The sequence below is a fragment of the Carcharodon carcharias genome, chromosome 2, assembly GCF_017639515.1.
Source record: "Carcharodon carcharias isolate sCarCar2 chromosome 2, sCarCar2.pri, whole genome shotgun sequence".
Classification (NCBI taxonomy): domain Eukaryota; kingdom Metazoa; phylum Chordata; class Chondrichthyes; order Lamniformes; family Lamnidae; genus Carcharodon; species Carcharodon carcharias.
The window spans coordinates 127,689,092-127,710,775 of NC_054468.1; the positions used below are offsets into that span (position 1 = coordinate 127,689,092).

At 43.2% G+C, this 21,684-nt stretch overlaps 1 protein-coding gene across 1 annotated transcript in view; it reads right to left on the reverse strand.

Moving 5' to 3' along the window:
* Nucleotides 1–413: 413 nt before the first annotated feature.
* ccdc170 (coiled-coil domain containing 170) overlaps nt 414–21,684 on the reverse strand; it is a 79,630-nt gene continuing 58,359 nt past the window's right edge. The window contains exons 11-16 of the mRNA XM_041206659.1: nt 18,529–18,729; nt 17,446–17,619; nt 15,481–15,723; nt 13,707–13,943; nt 5,457–5,606; nt 414–741 (exon numbers count right to left, since the gene is read on the reverse strand). Of these exons, the coding sequence (XP_041062593.1) occupies nt 682–741; nt 5,457–5,606; nt 13,707–13,943; nt 15,481–15,723; nt 17,446–17,619; nt 18,529–18,729 (1,065 nt within the window). The 3' untranslated portion in view covers nt 414–681. The remainder of the gene's footprint in view (nt 742–5,456; nt 5,607–13,706; nt 13,944–15,480; nt 15,724–17,445; nt 17,620–18,528; nt 18,730–21,684) is intronic.

The window sequence follows — 21,684 nt, forward strand, 5'->3', positions numbered from 1 at the left end:
AAATGCTCCTCCACAAAATGCAACATGTTTCAACCATTAGTACGTAAATTTACCAATTTGAGGGGAACAGCCTTGTCTCTGAGGTGATTGATTTTTCATTAACTTTCAACATGTCAAGGTCTCTGATTTCTTTTACAGTTAATAAGCCCATCCTTTTGGTAATATGTATAATAAGTGCTGTACAATTAAATTAAATTCTCCACAAAAACTACATTTCAGATTCACAGATTAAAAACAATACATTATCTACATTTGTAATAATATTCCTGTTGTCTTATATCTATTGATAACACATGCTATTGTCACGTTCGGATCGGAAATACCATTTTTCATTAGAAATTTATGGGCATAATATAATATAATCATTGGTTTATTTCATTATCTTCACTTTTCAACTTCCAAATGCCACGTTGTTTGGTTTACATTGAAAAATTTTAATCTCCAAAATAAATCTAAATGCGGTCACAAAATTTATTTCCCTATAAAACATAGTTCAATTGTCTTGTTCACAAAATTACATAAATGACACTTCTGCGTGGAAAATTATAAAGGGCTAAAATATTCCAAATGCTGTGTTATTGAACGTCAAGAAGTGGCTGTGTACATTTCGTAGGGAGGTAACTTTAGAGTCATGAACCTCCAGTACAGGGGTCATGTTTGAAGGGAGTGTGCTTTGGAGAATCAGGGCTGCTTTCCCATCTCCAACCTCTGTCCCCTGGCTCTCAACACCCTCGGATCTGTCTTATGAGTGAGAAAACAAAAAAGAGAAATAATGAAACTCAGGATTGTTATATATAATGGAGCAAATAAAAAGCATTAAACAGAAAAATAAAAAACCTGTGGAAAGCCTAAATTGCCAAACTTCTCCTCCAAACAAACCATTTTGATTTGGGGTATTCATTGTTATTGGATATCAATGATTTTACAAGGCAGCAAAGTAATAAAGAAGTCCCAAAAGCTAGACTCCATGAGGTAGAATTCCCACTGTTTTTGTGTGATTTCCACCACCAAAGTCATGAAAGAAGATCAGAGAAACCCTGTTCAGATTAATGGTACAGGAGTGGTGTACTTTCCACCATAAGGGTAAAAAAGTGACACCGATTTTCTGCCCAATGCCAGAAGTTACACTCTGCCTCAGTACTACACCAGGGTATCAACACTACTCCATCCATTCTCTTCAACTACTGCCCTATCTCCAACCTTCACAACATTCTGGAAAGTCACATTGCCTTGCAAGGACATCTCTTGCCATTCCTCGTGTGAGATACTCCAATTCTTCTTCATCCAGGACAAAGCAGTCCACTTGATTGCCAGCTTATCCACAATCTTAAGCATCCTGTGGCTGCATTGTGTATCATCATCAAGATGCACTACAGCACCTCTCCTAGGCTTCTTCACAGCACCTCCATCCCCTGTGACTTCCGCCAGTGAGAAGGACAAGGGCAGCAGGTGCACAGGGACACTATCACCTCCTAACTCTCCTTTAATTCACACACCATCCTAATTATTTTGCCGTGTCTTTATCATTGGTGGGTCAAAAGCCTGGAACCCCCAGCAAACAGTACAGTGGAGAATGTGAGGAAGATCTTTTTTTATGTAGGAAATGGTATTGACCTGGAACTCGCTGCCTACAAGGGTGGGGAAAGCAGAGATAATCAACGATTTCAGAAGGAAATTAGATGGGCAATTGAGGGAAGTAAACTAGCAGCGCTATGGGGACAGAGCAGGCGTACCAGGACTGATTGGATTCCTCGACAGTGAGCCAGAATGGACTTGATGGGCTGAATGGCCACCTTTTGTGCCATAATAGCTCTATGACTCTCTGTAACTCTATGACACTTTCTTGGAGCAACCAAGGATGGGTATTAGAACCAGTCTTTCCAGTGATCCCCCACATTGTTGATATTTAACCAGGCAGCCTGATTCCCAAGACTGGGGTTCCAGGTAATTCTCTAAGAGGTGGAGGACACTTTTTTTTAATTCATTCATAGGATGAGGGCATCACTGGCTAGGCCAGCATTTATTGCCCATCCCTAATTGCCCTTGAGAAGGTGGTAGTGAGCTGCCTTCTGGAATCACTGCAGTCCCTGTGGTGTGAGTACACCCACAGTGCTGTTCAGAAGGGAGTTCCAGGATTTTGACCCAGTGACAGTGAAGGAACGGCGATATATTTCCAAGTCAGGGTGGTGAGTGGCTTGGAGGAGAATTTACAGGCGGTGGTGTTCCCATGTGTTTGCTGCCCATGTCCTTCTAGATGGTAGCCCTTGTCCTTCTAAATGGTAGCGGTCGTGGGTTTGGAAGATGCTGTCGGAGGAGCGTTGGTGAGTTCCTGCAGTGCATCTTGTAGACAGTATACACTGCTGCCACTGTGTGTCGGTGGTGGAGGGAGCGAATATTTGTGGATGGGGTGCCAATCAAGCGGGCTGCTTTGTCCTGGATGGTGTCAAGCTTCTTGAGTGTTATTGGAGCTGCATTCATCCAGGCAAGTGGAGAGTATTCCATCACACTCCTGATTTGTGCCTTTTAGATGGTGGACAGGCTTTGGAGAGTCAGGAGATGAGTCACTCGTCACAGGATTCCTAGCCTCTGACCTGCTGTTGTAGCCACGGCATTTATGTGGCTTGTCCAGTTCAGCTTTTGGTCAATGGCAATCCATGATTTTGATAGTGGGGGATTCAGAAATAGTAATGCCATTGAATATAAAGGGGCATTGGCTAGATTCTCTCTTGCTGGAAATGGTCATTGCCTGGCACTTCTCTGGCACAAATGTTACTTGCCACTTGTCAGCCCAAGCTTGGATATTGTCCAGGTCTTGCTGCATTTGGACATGGACTGCTTCAGTATCTGTGGATTGTGAATGGTGCTGAACATCATGCAATCATCAGCGGACATCCCCACTTCTGACCTTATGATGGAAGGAAGGTCATTGATGAAGCATGGTTGGGCCTAGGACACTACCCTGAGTGATGCCCTGGCACTGAGGTAATTGATCTCCAACAACCACAATCATCTTCCTTTGTGCTCGGTATGGTTCCAGCAGTGGACAGTTTTTCCCAATTCCCTTTGACTCCAGTTTTGCTGGGGCTGCTTGATGCCACACTCAGTCAAATGCTGCCTTGATATCAAGGCCAGTCACTCTCACCTCACCTCTTGAGTTCAGCTCTTTTGTCCATGTTTCAGCTAAGGCTGTAATGAGGTCAGGAGCTGAGTTTCCCTGGCGGAACCCAAACTGAGCGTCAGTGAGCAGGTTATTGCTAAGCAAGTGCTGCTTGACAGCACTGTTGATGACCTCTTCCGTCACTTTACTGAATTTGGAGAGTGGACTGATTGGGTAGTAATTGGCCGTGTTGAATTTGTCCTGCGTTTTGTGTACAGGACATACCCAGGCAATTTTCCACATTCCTGGGTAGATGCCAGTTTTGTAACTGTACTGGAACAGCTTGGCTAAGTACGCAGCAAGTTCTGGAGCACAAGTCTTCAGCACTATTGCCAGAATATTGTCAGGCAGTATCCAGTGCCTTCAGCCGTTTCTTGATATCACGTAGAGTATAATTAAATTGGCTGAAGACTGGCATCTGTGATGCTGGGGACCTCTGGAGGAGAGCAAGATCTACTTGGCACTTCTGCTGAAGATGATTGCAAATGCTTCAGCCTTATTTTTTACATGTGCTGTGCTCCCCCATCATTAAGCATGGGGATAATTGTGTATCCTCCTCCTCCAGTTAGTTGTTTAATTGTCCACCACCATTCACGACTGGATGTGGCAGGATTGCAGAGCTTAGATCTGACCTGATTTATATCAGCAGCTGGTAAACTGTGCAGTCTCACACTCCTGGAGCAATCCTAGACGAACACACTTGTAGGTTCCACAAGCCCAACACTTAGGGGAGACAGTAGAATAGTAGTATTTCATTGGACTACTAATCCAGAAACTCCAGCCAATGCTGTGGGGGACATGGTTTCAAAGCTCACTATACCAGTTGGTGGAATCTAAATTTTAAAAATCTGCAATTGAAAGCTAGTCTCAGTGATGCAGTGAAACTATCGAGTGGAACACTAATGCCCCTTTAGGGTAGAAAATCTGCCATCCTTACCTTGTCTGGCCTACATGTGACCCCAGACCCAAAGCAATATGGTTGACTCTTAACTGTCCTCTGAAATGGCCTAGCAAGCTACTCAGTTGTACCAAACTGCTGTAGCAGTTCAAGAAGCTGGCTCACCAATGCCTTTTCAAGGGACGGGCACCAAATGGTGGCCTAGCCAGTAGTGCCCACATCATATGATAGAATAATTTCTGTAAGTCTCTTGCCTGAGTCTCTGCATGTTGGTAAGTGAAGGGTATTTGGGTAATGGGAGAGCATTTGAACTCTATATTGGACAAAGAGAATATCAAAATATACAGAGTTCTCAGCAGTGTGGAGGCCCCTAAACATATTCACGGGTAGCTGCACTTGTCAGACACCCTCCACAGACACACCCCACCCCCATTACCTTAGAAATCTCTGGCTACATGTACCCCTACAACTCAGTCAACACCTGGTTACTCTCATTCTACCTCTGGTGGCCACTCATTCAGGATCTATGCTGCTGCCCTCTGGAAATCCCTGGATTCTTCTGTCCAGCTGCCTCCCTGTCCTATCTATTTTGAAAGCACTTCTCTTTCTTTGAGCCTCTCCTCCCATCTTCTTTCTTCTCCCTGCTCAGCCTTCACCATTTTGCCTCTGACACCCTTCTGTAAGGGATCGGCATGTTAGAAATGTCATTTAGGAAGAAAAAAGAGAAAGACCCTACATTTATACAACGTCTTCCACAACTGTGGCACATCCCTAAGTGCTTGACAGAGAAACCTTTGAAGTGTAGTCACTGTTGGAAGTGACATTGGCAGCAGCCAATTCACACACACAGCAAACTCCCACAAACAGCAATGACCAGGTAATATGTTTTAGGAATGCATTTGAAGGATAAATATTGGCTCCTCTTCTTCAAAATAGTACCCTGGGATCTTTTATGCACACCTCAGAGGGCCTCAGTCTCATCCGAAAGATGGCACCTCCAACAGTGCAGGATTCCCTCGATACTGCATTGGGAATGTCAGCCTAGATTATGTGCTCTAGTTTCTGGGGTGGGACTTGAGCCCACAATCTTCTGACATTGGCGAGGCTGTTACCAACTGAGCCATGGCTGACCACTTAGATTTAAGGTTCAAAAATCATCCCGGGAAAAGAGCAGTGCAGACAGGCAGCGATACCCTGAAATAATCAAAAAGGACACTTTATGGATTTTTGCTCGCTAACATGCTTCGATTTCTAATGTGTCCAGATGTTTTACGGCAAGCTACTTTTTGGTCTTCGTGCTGGCAACGCTGCCATTGGCTTGGGGCCTAGATGATTCAGGCTGCTGGCCAACCTTTGCCTGGCCTCACATCCTGCCGCATAGCCCTGGTGTAGCTTACCCACCGAGTTCCCAAGGCACAGTGCAGTCATGGCGGACGGGTGATGGGCTTGGGCCAGCTTTTCCAACCGTTTGATTATTTCATAGTCAGGAAGTGCAAGAGCGGTCACGTTTAGACCTAGTATCCGAGAGACAACTTCTCTGAAAGCCAGTAGCTGGAAAAACAAATGTGCAATGTTATGTTAATCATCTAGTTAATTAGTACATGCATTTAAAGGTCTAATTTTTGACCAAAATGATCAGGACACAGTTAAAATGTATCCTCCTTTCACAGCATATTCAAAGTGGTTTCATAATCGGTTTCTTTTGAAAAAGACAGGTTAAAAAATTAAGCGGAAGTAGCAAGAACAACTGCTTGCAATTAATTAGTGCCTGGCATTGAAGCAAAGAAAATTACAATGCGGACGAAGGACATTCAGCCTATCATGTCCACGCCAGCCCAATGTAGTAAAATGTTTAATGTAGTAAAACATCCCAAAATACCTTACAGAAGTGTTATCAAACAAAATTTGATATACAGCCACTTAAGGAAAATATTAGGCTAGTCAAATAGGAGGGCTGAAAGGGATTTCTTAAAGGGCGAGAGAGAGACAGAGAGAGAGGTGGAGGGTCAGAGGGGTTTAGAGAGGAAATTTCATAACTTAAGGTGTGGACAACTGAAGGTACGGCCACCAACTGTGGGGCAAATGAATCAGAGATGAACAAGAGACCAGATTTGGAGGAAAACAGGAGCTCTTGGTGAGTTGTAGGAGGTTACACAGATAGGGAGGGGTGAGCCTATGGGTCGTTCTGAATGTAAGGATGAGAATTTTGAATATGAGGCGTTGTCAGATCAGTACATCAGTGAGCACAGGAGTGAAAGGGACTTATGAGTCAAGAAATGGGCCTCAGAGTTTTGAATGAGCTAACATTTAGAGGGTGAAAGAAAAGAAGTCAACCAGGAGAGCAGAAGTTCTCCTGCAAGGGGGGTCTCTTGAAGAAGTTTGTGAATATTTATTCAAAGAGTATAGTCAAAATGAGGTAAGGAAACAACATGTGTCACTACACAATATAAAACACAGCTGAAGTCAGGAAGAAAGTCTTTTGTCATTGTATCCTAGAAGGTTAAGTGGGAAGCTAATGGAGGTGTTCAACATAATGAAGGGCTTGGGAGAGTAAACAGTTAAAGATTATTCCCACTGGTTAGTGAATCAGCAACAAGGAGGCACAAACTAACTAGGGGAATGAAAGGAAAAGTTAGTAGAAGTGTTTGCACACAGAGGGTTATGAAAACAATGAACGCTTTAGCACAAGGAGATACTAACAGCATTTGAAAGGGAATTGAATATATACTGGGAAATAAAGAAATTGAAGGACAAAGGGAAAGGGCGGTGTAAAAGGACTAAAGTGGACAGCTCCAATTGAAGAGTTAGCACTGACACAGAGATAGTGGCCTGAATGGCTCCTTTCTGAGCAATTCTGGTGATTCATCTTGACTTCAGTAACCATATTAACTCTGAAATGCTCATTGATATGTGAAATGGGCATTAATACCCAATATTACCTAAGCCTGCTGTGACCATGGTGGGAGAATCAGTGGAACTCATGGAAAAAGGGTTTAAGTGGCAAAGTTTTATGGGGAATTTGGGAGAATCCCCAGTGGAAGTTCGGGACCCACCAGCTGAAAGTAACAGCTGGTCATATAAACAGGCAAGAGCCCGATGTTGGATAACACCTCAAACAAAGCAAACACAGGAATGTCCCGGAAAGATTTTCCCATTAATGTCGGCAGTTTCCAACCCTACTGATATTTCAAAAGTCATATTTTGAGCATTTGAAGAAAATTGCCTCAAACTCAATAAAAACATCAGGAATCAGAAACATCAAGAAATACTTAACAATCAGTTGGACACATATGGGACAGCTGAGGCTCATCAAACAGTGGAAATGGCAACGGAGGCCATTGTGGTTTAGGTAGGAATGCAAAACTTTGAATGCTTATCCCATATCCTAAATATCTGGCAAGGAAAGGGAACAGGAAGATTATAAAAACAAGCCAAAGGAAGATAAAGAGGCAGTGAAGCATAAAGAGCAGACATCAAACTACAGCAAACATCTCAACTCACTAGTTTTGAATAGATCTCCAGGAAACAAAATGTGAGCTATTTTAGCATTTACACATGGCATTACTCTATTCCCATTTCTGGCCTACAGACTTCAGTAACCATATTAAATCTGACATATTGATTTGTGGAATGGACATTAATTCCCAATATTACCAAAGCCTGCTGTGACCATGATGGGAGAATCAATGGAACTCATGGAAAAAAGAGTGTAAGTGGCCATTTGATGAAGGAAGCCATTCAGCTCATTGAGTCCATACTGGCTCTCGGTAGGCCCTGAAATTCCACAGAGAATATCCAGATCTCCCACTGTCGCCTCAGCACACTTAAGGTGACTGCAAGTGAGTTAAGGGTAGATTCAATACAGGTGTTCAAAATTGTGAAGGGTTTGGATAGAATAAATAAGAAACTTTCCACTAGCAGGTGGATTGGTAACTAGAGAACATAGATTTAAAGGAATTAGCAAAAAAATGGTGAGGATAGGCAGTGTTCCTGGGATAGGGAGGGGAAATAGGGAGAATAGGGCAGTGGGAGGGGACAATGGAGGTGTGCTAGGATGGGACAGTGGATGGGGGGATAGCAGTGTTGCTGGGATGGGGAGGGTAGGGCAGTGGAGGGTGAGTGGCGGTGTTGCTGAGATGTGGGTGGGGAAAAACTAATGAGAATTTTATTTTGCACTGAGTTGCTATGACCTGGAGTGCACTGCCTGTAAGAGTGGAAGCAGATTCAATCATAACTTTCAAATGTGAATTGGGGAGGATGAGGTTATGGGGGAGGGGAAGATTAGACAACATGTGGATAAGAATGGAGGGTCTTGAAGCAATCAGATCCCAAAGAAACATGTACTTGCATTTTTATAGCGCCTTTCATGACCTTAGGACATCTCTACGTCCTTCACAGCCAATTAAGTACCCTTGAAATGTAGTCACTTTTGTAATGTAGTCACTGATGTGTAATATAAGAAATGTGGCAGCCAATTTGCACACAGCAAGCTCCCACAAACAATGTGATAATGATTATTTATTATAGTGATGTTGTTTGAGGGATAAGTATTGGTCAGGACAAGGGGGATAACTCCCCTTTTCTTCAAATAGTACCATGGGATCTTTTAAAACCACCTGAGAGGGTAGACGGGGACCTTCGTTTAATGGTCATCTAATACAAGGCACCTCCGACAGTGCAGCACTCCCTCAATATCATATTGGATGTAACAGCCTGGATCTTATAGCTAAGTAGGGATTAAAAAAGGGGAAAGTAATGAGCAGCCAATCCTTAAAGATATAGAAAGCCGAAAAGTTGCAGAACAAAATATTTACTGGATCCATTTGAAGATAATTCTTTCTCTTTGATGTCTGCTAACTTGTTTGGAGCAAGTGTCAGTGTTATGTGGTCAATATCACATAGGGTGTGAAAGACACGGTTCATTTTCCAATTAATGAACACAATCGATCTATCATCTTGCTACTGTGTTGGTGAACTGACAGCAATTGGAGAACAGAAAGAGCCTACAAGGTACATTTGAGACTGCACAAACTCTGTGTACCTGTGAAACTTGGAGTGGAGCCTTCCAGATACCACAGAAAAGAAAAAGGTGCTAGTGAGGCCTCAGGATCGTCCATTCATGCAGTCTGCAAAAGAACTGAACTCCCTTCTCCAGGCACACACACACACACACAAACTCATAAACATACACACACTCAATGCATAATGTCATGGCTTTTGACCCGGAAGCAGTAATAGTAAGGAAAATTTGTAAGCGTTTTAAAATGTTTGAGGAATCTGTAATTGTTAAAACATGTTTGAAAAAGACTTTTAGAAGTTTGTTTCATTCAAAAAGGGATCAATTATAATTTTTAGGGAATAAAAAAATATTGGTCCATATAAGCTGGCAACCCTTGACCTGGGAGCAGTAGTACCAATGGGATGGAAGCTAAAGCACAGAGGCTGCGTGGCAGAGAGAAAAAAGAGGAAAGAGAAGAACTGCAGAGAGGAGGTGGTCAGCAAGCTGAGTCAGAGAGCTGGATTTCTGAGTGGTTGGAAAGCTCATCTAGGACTGTTGCTACTATTTCATTTACTTCCGAGTAATTAAAAGCCCAGAATTAGCCATACCGTGTGAAGGTAAAGGCAGTTCTGATAAATCCACATAACCACAACCGAGGGGAGCTGAGAAGGTTCTGGAAAGATGCATGACATTGCATAGAAGCTTGCACAGGTGGAACCCTGTTTACATGGAAGTTGCTGACTGTGGAGAATCAGCTAAGTCCTTGAAGGAAAGGGACTGGAATTCTGCTCAAGGAAAATCCAAGCTGGGAAGAATTTGTGGCTACAATTGGTGCCATCAGGCAGAGGGTATGGCCTAGAAAATCTGAGATCTCTTGTTATATTGGCTATTCCATGAGTAATTTATAAGTCATACCAACTGTGATTTGCCTGTTACTTTGTACTGATTCTGATTCATATTAAAGTAACATTACAAAAAATGAAATCTTGTTCAGTAATTTCTTCATTTGGTGTCGTTCGGTAAATTTGGTTCTTTTGGTTTATGGATCCCCACAGGGATTGTAACAACATACACAGAGTTTATACAGAGAAAAACCTATAACCAGGGGAGATTACACTGTATTAAAGAATTCATGGGATGCCATAGGCTAAGCAAGGATTATTTTATAAAATTGCACCCCTGGCATGGAGCCTTGCTGACAGGGAGTGTAACTCGAAAATTCCACCAGATGATAGCCGTGTGTACCTCATACACACCCTTGATGAAAAGGCTCTTTCCAAGAGCAGAAATTGTCCTTACTGTTCCTTTTGAGCCCCCCGCCCCACCCAACCAATAACCAGTAAACAGTGAACTCGCAGTGAATGGACTCTGAAGTGACGACTTGAAAGTGGGCTGAATGCCTGACAGGATAACTTGTATTGAAGCAGGTTATTGCATCAGTGGTGTCTGAAGTGCTTAAAATTAGGTGGGTGAAATTTATCCTCGTTGTGCTCATTGGTGGGTACACACCACTCCAATTTAGGGGGTCAACCTCCCATACCCCAGTAGCATCAAACACGTGTCCGTTATCATTTTAGGTCAGGCGCAATATCGGTCCTTCTAGCAACTTCCTAAAACAGGCATTGGCCCCAAGAATAGTGAGGGACTTAACACCAATTTTAGAACCTGAACCAGGAACCGGCTTGCAACGGTGGTCGATCCCCCTCCCGATTCCTCCATCCACTCCTCTCCCAATTGTCTTCATCCCCAGATCACCCAGATTCGGCCTTGCTACAGAAAGTCTCCGGCACCTCCCACTGATTCTCTAAAATGGCCTTAAAACATGAACAGTCCCCACTGCCCCTCCTGGTCTCCTTTCTGATGTGCAGGGGAAGTTGTACAAATCCTTCCTCAAAGCCTGCCTGCATGTTAGCCCGCTTCACAGTAAACACAGGCCTAGCATCTTTCAGTGAAATACTCCCTCTTCTGGGCAAGAAGGCAGAAAAACAACCACTGGCATCAACTCCAGCACAGCAAAGGTCATCGATACAAGTCACGTATGTGATTCTAGAATCAGCATATAGCCATTCTTCGAGTTTGGATGCTGTTGATAAATTATTAACTGGACATTTTAGTTTGTCTCTGTGATTGTGGAGTGTGTACAGGGATATCAGACGCATGGGATGTGCTGTGTCCATTATGTAGAGACCTGATTCATCCTCTATTAAGAATTTGTCCCTTTGGAAAACCCTGTCCTCTGCCAGGAGTGGGGACAGAAAAATAGGGGGGTTTGAGAGAGTGTGGTGGAGGAGAGAGTGTGAGGGGGATAGAGAGAGTGCGAGGGGGATAGACAGAGTGTGAGGGGGATAGAGAGAGAGTGTGAGGGGAGAGAAAGTGTGGGTGGGGAGAGAGAGTGTGGGGGGAGAGAGAGAGTATAGAGGAGAAAGAGTGTTGCGGGGAGAGATTGTGGAGGGGGAGAGAGAGAGTGTGAGGGGAAGAGAGAATGTGGGGGAGAGAGTGTGTGCACAGGGGAGAGAGGGTGTAGAGGGGAGAAAGGGTATGGGGGGAAGACAGAGGGTAACCTTCAGCTTCTTCCTCATGTTTATCAAGTTCCTTGAATGTGCCTATACTAGAGTCATAGAATGGTTAAAAGCAAGAAGGAGGCCATTCAGCACATTTTCTCTGTGTCAGTTCTCTGCAACAGCAACTCAGCTAGTCCCACTCCTTCACCTTTTCCCTGTAGCCCTTTTCTCTTCAGATAATTACCCAATTCGCTTTTGAAAACCGCAATTGAATCTGTCTCCACCACACAATCAGACAGATCATTCCAGATCCAAACCACTTGTTGCATAAAGAAGCTTTTCCATATGTCGCCTCTGATTTTTTTGTTAATCACCTTAGGGTTCTCGACCTTCAGCCAAAGGCTACACTTTCTGCCCATTTACTCTATTCAGGCCCCTCATGATTTTGAACACGTCTAACAAATCTCTTCTCAACCTTCTCTTCTCCAAGGAGAACAATCTCAGCTTCACCAACCTATCCATGTAAATGAAGTCACCCTCGGAACCTTTCTTGTAACTCTTTTCTGCACCCTTTCTAAAGCCTTCATAATCTTCCTGTTGAGTCTAAACCGGTGCTTTATTAAGGTTCATAACTTACTTGCTTTTGTACACTATGGCCCTATTTATAAAACCCAGGATTCAGTATAATTTATTAACTGCTCTCCTAGCCTGCCCTGCACCTTCAATGATTTATTCACATATACACCCAGGTCCCTCTGCTCCTGCGTTCCCTTTAGAATTGTACCCTTTATTTAGTGTCACCTCTCCTCAGTCTTCTGACCAAAATGTATCACTTCACAATTCTCTACATTAAATTTCATCCGCAGTGGCTCCTCTATATACCATCCCCTAATCAGAAGTAAGTAAAGTTTTATTAAGTAAGTTATTCAGAAGTAAGTAAAGTTTTCTGTTATTCATGTTTTTAATAGGTTTGAATTAAATAATTAAACTGTTGCATAATGAAATTCTAGCTATGCTAAAGACTTGTGATACAAAATACCACACAGTTCAAAATAAAATGCCTACCGCCTACTGGCACTAATATGTTTCACTTAAAAAGCATAGTTTACTGATTTTTGGGGACACATATGATTAATACATAGGGAAGCAGCATAATAGTAGATTTAGAAATGATGTAGCAACACACTTTCTTAGAGCTCCGGCACCTCAAAATTTCCCATTACACCACTGCTAATTGCCTTTGAGAAGGTGGTGGTGAGCTGCCTTCTTGAACCGCTGTAGTCCATGTGGTGTAGGTACACCCGCAGTGCTGTTAGGGAAGGAGTTCCGGGGTTTTGACCCAGCCTAATTCAAGGTCCTCTGAACTTTCTGAGGAATTTTAAGCGAGTTTAATTTAGAGGGCAGAGCCATGTTGATTTTTGCAATTCATTCCCACTGGGCTCAGCTCTGGCAACACCACCTGGTAACATTTACCGCAACATACCATTTGAATGTGTTCCTTCCTGTCACACACTTCTAGCTTCTGCACATCTAGACTATCCATGTAAACTTAATGGTGACCACTCCACACACCCCCCACCCCGCCCTTTCCCTGGAGCTATGCTTTGAGTCTAGTCGGTATTAAAGAAAGAAAAAACTTGCATTTATAAATCCCCTTTCACAGTCTCCAGACATCCCAAAGTGTTTTACAGCCAATGTAGTATTTTTACACTCTAGTCACTGTTGTAATATAGGAAGTGCAGCCAATGTGTGCATAACAAGAACCTGCAAATGGCAATGGAATAATGACCCAATAACCTATTGGTTGAGGGATAAATGTTGCCACAGCTTCAGAAGTCTCCTGTGCCATGGTATCTTTTCACCCTGAGAGGGCAGATGAAGCATTGGTTTAGCATCTCTTCCAAAAGACAGCACCACAAACAATATAGCTCTCCCTCGTTACTGCTTAGAATGTTACCCTAAATTAGGTGCACAAATCTCTAGTGGGTGTTCAACCAACAGCCTTCGGATTCAGAGGCAAGTGTGGTACCACTGAACCACTGCTTACACCTGTGAAGCTTTGGATGGACTATTTCCCATTTCCAATGGCATATTCCATTTTCCAATCATGTCACTCTTCACCTTCATGAGTGCTAGGATGAAAATCCCTACCTGTCTCTCTCTTTTGCCCACTTCCTCCAAGGTTTGTTTGAGTGTTTTCAGCTCACTGCCCACAGCCTCCAGTATGTTCCGAGCTCGATCTTTCTCCTCCTTCGCCTCGAATTCAGTGAAGTCCAGCTCTGACTTTGTGGAGTTTAGCTTTCCTATAGCCACCTCCTTCAACTTCTCCAGCTTCTTCATGGATTTATTCAGATCCTCAATCGTCTTACTTTGCTCCAGTGTCTTAATCTACAGACAGATTGGAGGGGAAAACAGTTCATTCAAATGGAATTGAGCATACTTTAGAGAGAATGAACCAACAATATGGCTTCCAGTTAAATAAAGGAAAGTATGTAACTGCTCATATGACATCTCACTGTAGAGGGTAATTTGCATCTCAGCATCAACCAGCCAATTGAGGTTAATGAAACAGTAGGTATATAGTAATCCAGAGACAGTGAGTTAAGGAGGTAGTTCAAAAAAGATTCACTAGGCTGAATCCTGGGATGAAGGGGTTGACTTATCAAGGATGGCTAAACAGGTTAGGCCCTTATTCATTAGAGTTTAGAAGAATGAGGGGTGACCTTATTGAAACATACAAGATTCTGAGGGGAGTTGACAGGGTGGATGTTGAGAAGGTGTTTCCACTAGTGGGGGAATCTCAAACTAGGGGACATAGTTACAGAATAAGGGGACACTCATTTAAAACTGAGAGGCGAAGGAATTTCTTCTCTCAGAGGATAGTGAACGTCTGGAATTCTCTACCCCAAAGAGTTGTGGAGGCTAGATCACTGAAAGTATTTAAAGAGGAGATAGATAGATTTTTGAAATATCAGGGAGTGGAGGGCTATGAGGAGCTGGCACGAAAGAGGAGTTGAGGCCTGGGACAGATCAGCCATGATCTTATTGAATGACGAGGCAGGCTTGAGGGGCCGAATGGCCTACTCCTGCTTCTATTTCTTATGTTCTAAAATGCCACCATGATAGCTGGAAAATGAATACAGCTTTAGAAAACAAGCATCAGTAAAAGAGGCCAAGTTGTAAAAGCTCATCTGGTTATTAATGTCCTTTAGGGAAGGAGCCTACTGTCCTCATCCAGTCTTCCTATATGTAACTCTAACATGGTTATCTCTTAACTACCTTTTGAAATAGCTAAGCAAGCCATGCAGTTGTACCATCACTTTCTCAGGAAAACTAAGGATGGACAATGAATGCTGGCCTTGCCAATAGTGTCCATGGCCTGATGTTGAAGAATAAAAATCAATTGCTCTCCTTTAAACCTCAAAATCAGGAGCATTTTTTGAATTTCTAGTTAGATGTGCCTGCTTAATTTATACAACATGTACAAGCAAAAGAGGCAATTCGCTAATCCAATGCTTCCAGTGTGAAGCTGACTCAAATAGGTCAATGTAGGGAGTACACAGTGCAGCAATGATTCTTTGATCTGCATTCTCACTGGAAGGGCAGATCAATGAAGTTGCGGTTCATGTTATGATTGATAGCCTCACCTGGTCCTCTCTTCAATGTGAAGAGGGAACTTGGTGACTGGTACAGAACCAGGCAACATCCACCATCTACACCAGAGGGTCAAATACCAGCTTTTTAAAAGCAGGCAGTCAAACCCAACATTGTTGAATAGCTGGAACCTCTATACCACCGACCCTCAACATTTTCAGAAACCCCCAAGGCTAATGATTGTGAGATAGTAATCCCATAGGCAGAATATTGGAACGAAGGCCAATAGCAAATGGGTCAATGGTAAGAGAGCTGGGATTTTTGGAATTACCTTAAGCTCATGAGTATCGGAGAGCTTTGCTTTCAGATCCATGCTGGAGGTGTGTGCTTTATGGAGTTCCTTCTCAAGGCGTTCCACCTTTTTCTGCAACTTCCGCACAGTTAAGTTGGCCTCGTCCCTCTCCACTGCCAGTGCAGTTTGTGTCTGTTTCTCCACATCCAGTTGTGTAATTTTTCTCCTCAGCATGTCCATATGCAGCTCTTTGCTAACCAACTTCTCTTTCTGGGCTTTAAGCTGGAAGAGCAAAAAGAATTAGTCTCTTCAATTCTTGAACTCCCTCAGATTGAAAGTGATTCATTCTTTAAACTTTCAGCCTTAGCTCAGTGGGTGCACTCTAACCTTGGAGTCAAAAGGTTGTGGGTTCAAATCCCACTCCAGAGATTTAAGCATATAATCCAGGCCAACACTTGAGTGGGAGTACTGTGTGGTTGAAGGTGCCATTGTTTGGGTGAGTGTTAAATCCTCTCAGGTGGCTATACAAGTTCCCATAGTATTAAGAAAAGCAGAGATGGTCTCCCCAGTGTTGTGGCCAATACTTGTCCCTCAGTCAATAGTACCAAAGCAGATGATCTGTCCCTTAACTCATTGTTGTTCATAGGAACCTTGCTGCACACAAATTGGCTGCTGTGTTTTCTGCATTGCAACAATGGCTGCACTTCAAAAGTACTTCATTGGCTGTAAAACACTTTGGGAATGTGCTGAGGTTTTTCTTCCTTCCTTTAGGATTAGTAGAGAGAGCCTTACTATCCATCTATTTGTGCTGTTCCTAATATGGGAGTGTTTGATATTGAAATGGTATGAATTCCAATCTTCAGCATCAGTATCCCTTATTGTGATGAGCACAAGCATTTTCGAAAAGGAGAAAAAAGGGGTCTGAATTAAATAGCTTGAATTAAGTAGCTCTGAAAAAGCTTTGAGTGAAAATGAATTTACAAGCCTTACTGCAGCCCAGTGTAAATAAATTCCTATCCTGAAAGCCTCTTGATTTCTATTTCCCCCTTGTGCAGTTGTCGTGGACAGATTTTGCTGCAAGTTTAGGTGTTAAATCCAAATCAGCTGGAGGTAACGGTAACTTGAAACTTCCTGTCCCTGTTAATGCTGAATTAAACACACAAGAGCTGACTTAATGATGGGGAGTTGGGGGACCAGATAGTATTTTCAATTCAGAATGTAAGCAATAGTGAGTGTGAAAGTATCCCCAGTAAAAACTGTTAGGTCATGGTGCTGGGAGAAGGATTAGACTTGGTTGCATGAGGTAATGACTCCAGTTCACATACAAGGGCCTAATTAAATGTGCTCCCACCTCGCATGAATGGGAATGGCAGCCACCTGATAATGTACACTCTCCCCTACCACAGGCTCCACAAGCTCATTCAATCTCCTTCTCAAACTCATGCACACTCTACCCTTTCATGAACGCTACCCATTCAAATATTTAGACCATACATTTATTGTCCTCACCATTGATGTAAAGATAAGGTGGGCAGGGGGCTGTAGGGGCTCAGATTTTTATCTCCACTGCCTGGACAATAATCTCCTGGGATGGATCACCCAAACCCTCTGATTTTCATTCCATAGAAATCAATAAAGTGAAAATCACTGGGATTCTATGAAGACACATACACAGTGCCTCCCAGATTACTGTCCTAGGGGGTGAAGGTGAAAATCTATCCCATAAACAGAGAGAGAGACTGGTGGATAGATAGGATCAAAACAGGTAGGTTGGATAGAGCATTATAAAGTAGATTGTACTTGGGCAGTAGAAGGGGATTGAATGGGTGGGTAAGAGTTTCTGAGAGGTTAGAGTGTGGAAGGATCATGACTGATGAGTCAATTGGCCTTTTCTTGTTCATAATATAACTGCTAATATATCACCTTACTGATTCACTGGCGTACTAGGAAATCAATCAGATTAAATTGCCAATACCAAGAACGGGATATCTCAGATTATTCTACCTTTCTCTTCAGGTCATATGTAAGGGTTTTGTTCTCAATTATGGCCTCATTCTCCATTTTGACCAGCTGATCAGCTCGGGCAAGAATAGCATCCAGCTGCATATCGAAGCCAATCTCTGCTGTCATGCTCTCCAGCTTCATCTTCTCTGCTATGTCCTCCAAGAATTTGAGATACTCATAGAAAATGAACATGTTAAGAATTATTTTGTATGCATTTTTATCATGTGTTTCCAAACCTATTTTAATCTTCTGATGAAGATGGACAAATATTCAGTTAAATTGTCCCACATTTAGCTCTCACATTGACATTAATTCACATCACATATAAAATCTGGGCTCGTACACTTAAACCCAAACACTGCATCATGATACATCCTCAAACCCAGCCTCAGGTCCCAGCATCTTTGCCAATTAACCAAAAGCAATGCGTTCATGGAATGGACTCTATGAGAGGGCGTGTCCTGTTTCATTCCCTTATCTTGGCATTTCAGTGAAGATGGTGCCCTTGTAGGAGGACCAGCCGTCCTATGAGAAATTTATCCTTTGGCAAGCAATCCAGGAGCTGAATCCCATTTACCAGTATACTTATGAATAACCTACCCAATGCCCACGCATTTTCCTGAATTGAGAACACAATCATTCCAAACAGAGAGGAAAGCAAGGACAGTCTGAGCGCTGTAGTAGTTGGACATTACCATCATACTTGGGCCTCATTTTTAATCCTGGCACTGGTATTCAATTCACCCATCCTCAGTGAGCAAAGTTTTAAGAGGCCTTAGCTGAAGCAGGAGGGGAACTGTTTTACAGTGCTTTGACTCATGAGGTGAGGCTGCGAGCAAAATGCTTGCCAAGCTGGACAACTCTGCAGCCTCCAATGTCCTGCCGGTTGGGGTTAACGAGGAGGTATGCGAGCACTAAGGATAAAAATTAGTAGGCTGGAAGAAAACCAAAAGAAATAAGATAGCCCCATCTGTTCCCTCCCAGTTGATGGGACAAGTGCCGATGCTTTTCATTAGCTGTTATAAAAGCAAATTGGGTGCCGAAACAATGAGAAAGTAAACTCAATCCAGCTGTGGCCCGTACTTTCTGTTTGTCCTGGCTCAAGCTATCATAAAGCACATCTCCAGTTAGCAGATTCCCCTCCAGGTACCGAACTTTCTCCTGGAGCTCTAACAGCCTCTGCTCTGCCTTTGTGGAGCGCTGCAGTGCGGCTTGATGCAGGTCCACCTGCTTCTCCAGCTGCTCTGCCAGTTTGGTTGCGTTCTCCTCCAGCCGCGAAGCTGTCTGACAAAGACATCAGAAACACACGATTAAAGCCTGTACCGATCATCACATTTGGAACTGTCTGTTTTTGTCCTGTCATAGACGGTCAGAATGTGTCAGTACCAACGTATTACACTGGCAGTAAGCTTTCATATATGATGTATGATTAACAAATACAATGGGACTCTCAGGGGTGACAGTCAAACTTTTCTCACATAAAACGTCAGGGCAAATATTGGTGCAGCAGACACCAATCCGGTATAATTGCACAGTAAGCTAAATGTACAAAAAAGAAAGACTGTTGGCCTACTCTAATTGTGCTCCTGTTCAACTCAAATAGCTGTATATCAAATAAGCCCCTCTGGTCTAGATCATGGCTGTTCTGTACCTCATTTTACACACCTTGATTCACTATCCCTTGATATCCTCACCTTACAAAAACCTATCAAACTCACTCTTGAAGATTTCAATTGACTGCGAGCATCCACTTTGTGTGAAAAATTGCACCCCAATTCCACTCCTAAATGACCTAGCTTTAATTTTAATGTGCCCCCTTATCCTGAATTCCCACACCAAAGGAAACAGTTTCTCGGCACCTATCTAATCGAATGCTTTTATACTATTGAATACCTGAATTATATCACTCCTCAACCCTCTAGGCTGAAGGGGATATAAGCCAATGACATGCAACCTGTTATCATACTGGTGAATCTGTGCTCGGCTGTCCATGTCCAAATGCAGCAAGAAATGGACAATTTCCAAGCTTAGGCTGATATGTGGCAAGTAACATTCATGACACACAAGTGCTAGGCAATGACCATCTCTAACAAGAGAAAATCTAACCATCGCCCCTTCATATTTGTTTTCAGCATTACTATCGCTGAATCCCCAACTATCAACATCCTGGGGGTTACCATTGACCAGAAACTGAACTGGACGAGCCATATGAATGCTATGGCTACAGGAGCAGGTCAGAGACTAGGAATCCTGCGGCAAGTAACTCACCTGACTCCCCAAATCCTGTCTACCATCTACAAGGCACGAGTCAAGGGTGTGATGGAATACTCCTCACTTGCTTGGATGAGTGCAGCTCCCACAACATTCAAGAAGCTTCACACCATCTAGGGCAAAGCAACCTGCTTGATTGACACCACATCCACAAATATTCACTCCCTCCACCACTGGCGCAGAGTGGCAGTCGTGTGTACCATCTACAAGATGCACTGCAGGAAATCACCAAAGTACCTTAGACAACAGCTTTCAAACTCAAGATCGCCACCATCTAGAAGGACAAGGGCAGCACATAGATGGGAAAAACACCACCTGGAAGTTCCTCTCCAAGTCACTCACCATCCTGTGTTGGAAATATTTCGTCGTTCCTTCACTGTCGCTGGGTCAAAATCCTGGAACTCCCTTCCTAACAGCACTGTTGGTGTACTTACACCACACGGACTTCAGCGGTTTAAGAAGGCAGCTCACCACCACCTTCTCAAGGGCATTTAGGGACGGGCAGTAAATACTGGTTTAGCCAGCGAAGCCCACATCCCGTGAATGAAAATTTTAAAAAAGACACCCTACCCCCCACAACCAGCTTGGCCAATATGTCTGCTCTGTATTGCAGTACTTGATATCATGGCATCAGTAAATATTAATAAAGAGAAAAGGCAGGCTAATGCTTCAGGATTGTACCCTTCATCAGAACTGAAGGCTGGAAGAAAAATAGCTATTTTAATAAGGCTTGAAAAGCAGAGAAAAAGTGCAAAGTGGAAAACATTTAACTCCCTCTGTGATTGGTGCATCTGTACATTCTCCCCTCTGCCTCTGCACGCTCCTCTATTTTCCCAGCCTTACTAAAATGCCTGTTTATTGTTCGGTCTTCAGTTCTGATGCAGGGTACATGTCCAAAACATTAACCTGCCATTTTCTCTTTGCCCAATGACTTGATTTACATTGTCCCGCATTTTTTGTTTCAGCTTCGGGTTTGCAGAGTCAGTTTTTATTTTAATTCTGCTGTGGAATATTTTAATGGCATTTACGAGTACTCAAGCTCCGTCTGGCTGAAGAGGGGGCCGCGTCCGGCTAACAACCTACATCTGGAGCACTCCCACTTCCAAAGCACTGAAAAAATAAATTCAGCCCTCTCCAAACATTGCATCGTTGTCACAAAATAGTGCTGAGCATATTTGCATTTCAGCAGCCCACTCAAGGCTTCTAGATGATCATTGTTACCAGACAATCAATAAAGATTTTTCAGCTGATAAATGTTCACAGGCAAAGCAGTCAAAGGTATAGAAACCTTCCCTGACTCATTCCTTTGTTTGGTCATTTTTGTGGTTGTTGGTAGCATTGGGTTGATTTTAAGAGCCCCACCTCTTGAAAGGTTTTATGGATGGAGGTTCAGGATAAGTGCTTATCTGGATTCCCGACACCCAATCCCAGAGGACTTTTTAAGCTTGCAGTGTCAATTTGTCAGATCTATAGGGAGACTTGTGCTGTTCAAATGAGTGGATGACATAGATCCGTCGGTCTCATTTAAACATGGTCTCTCAAGAAGGCTCTGAAGAAGAGTCACACGGACTCGAGATGTTAACTCTGCCTCTCTCCACAGATGCTGCTAGACCTGCTGAGTTTTTCCAGCACTTTCTGTCTTTGTTTCAGATTTCCAGCATCCGCAGTATTTTGCTTTTTATCATAGCCTGCATGCTCATCACGGATTTGTAAAGCACGGTGGGTCATTAAGCAAACTATAACAAGACTACTACTTTCATAGACAAACATTGAGCTCCACAGATTGGCACCAGAGATTAGTAAATGCAACGCCTACCCAGGAAAAAAAAAACAATACAATAATACCAGTGTTCATCAGGACCTGGCACCAAGGTATTAGTCTTGCAGTTTCTGTTAAATGCTGAACTTGTGCAATTCGGTGAGGTCTGGCCCATTTACAAGGTCCCTGCTTCATTTGTACCTGAGCTC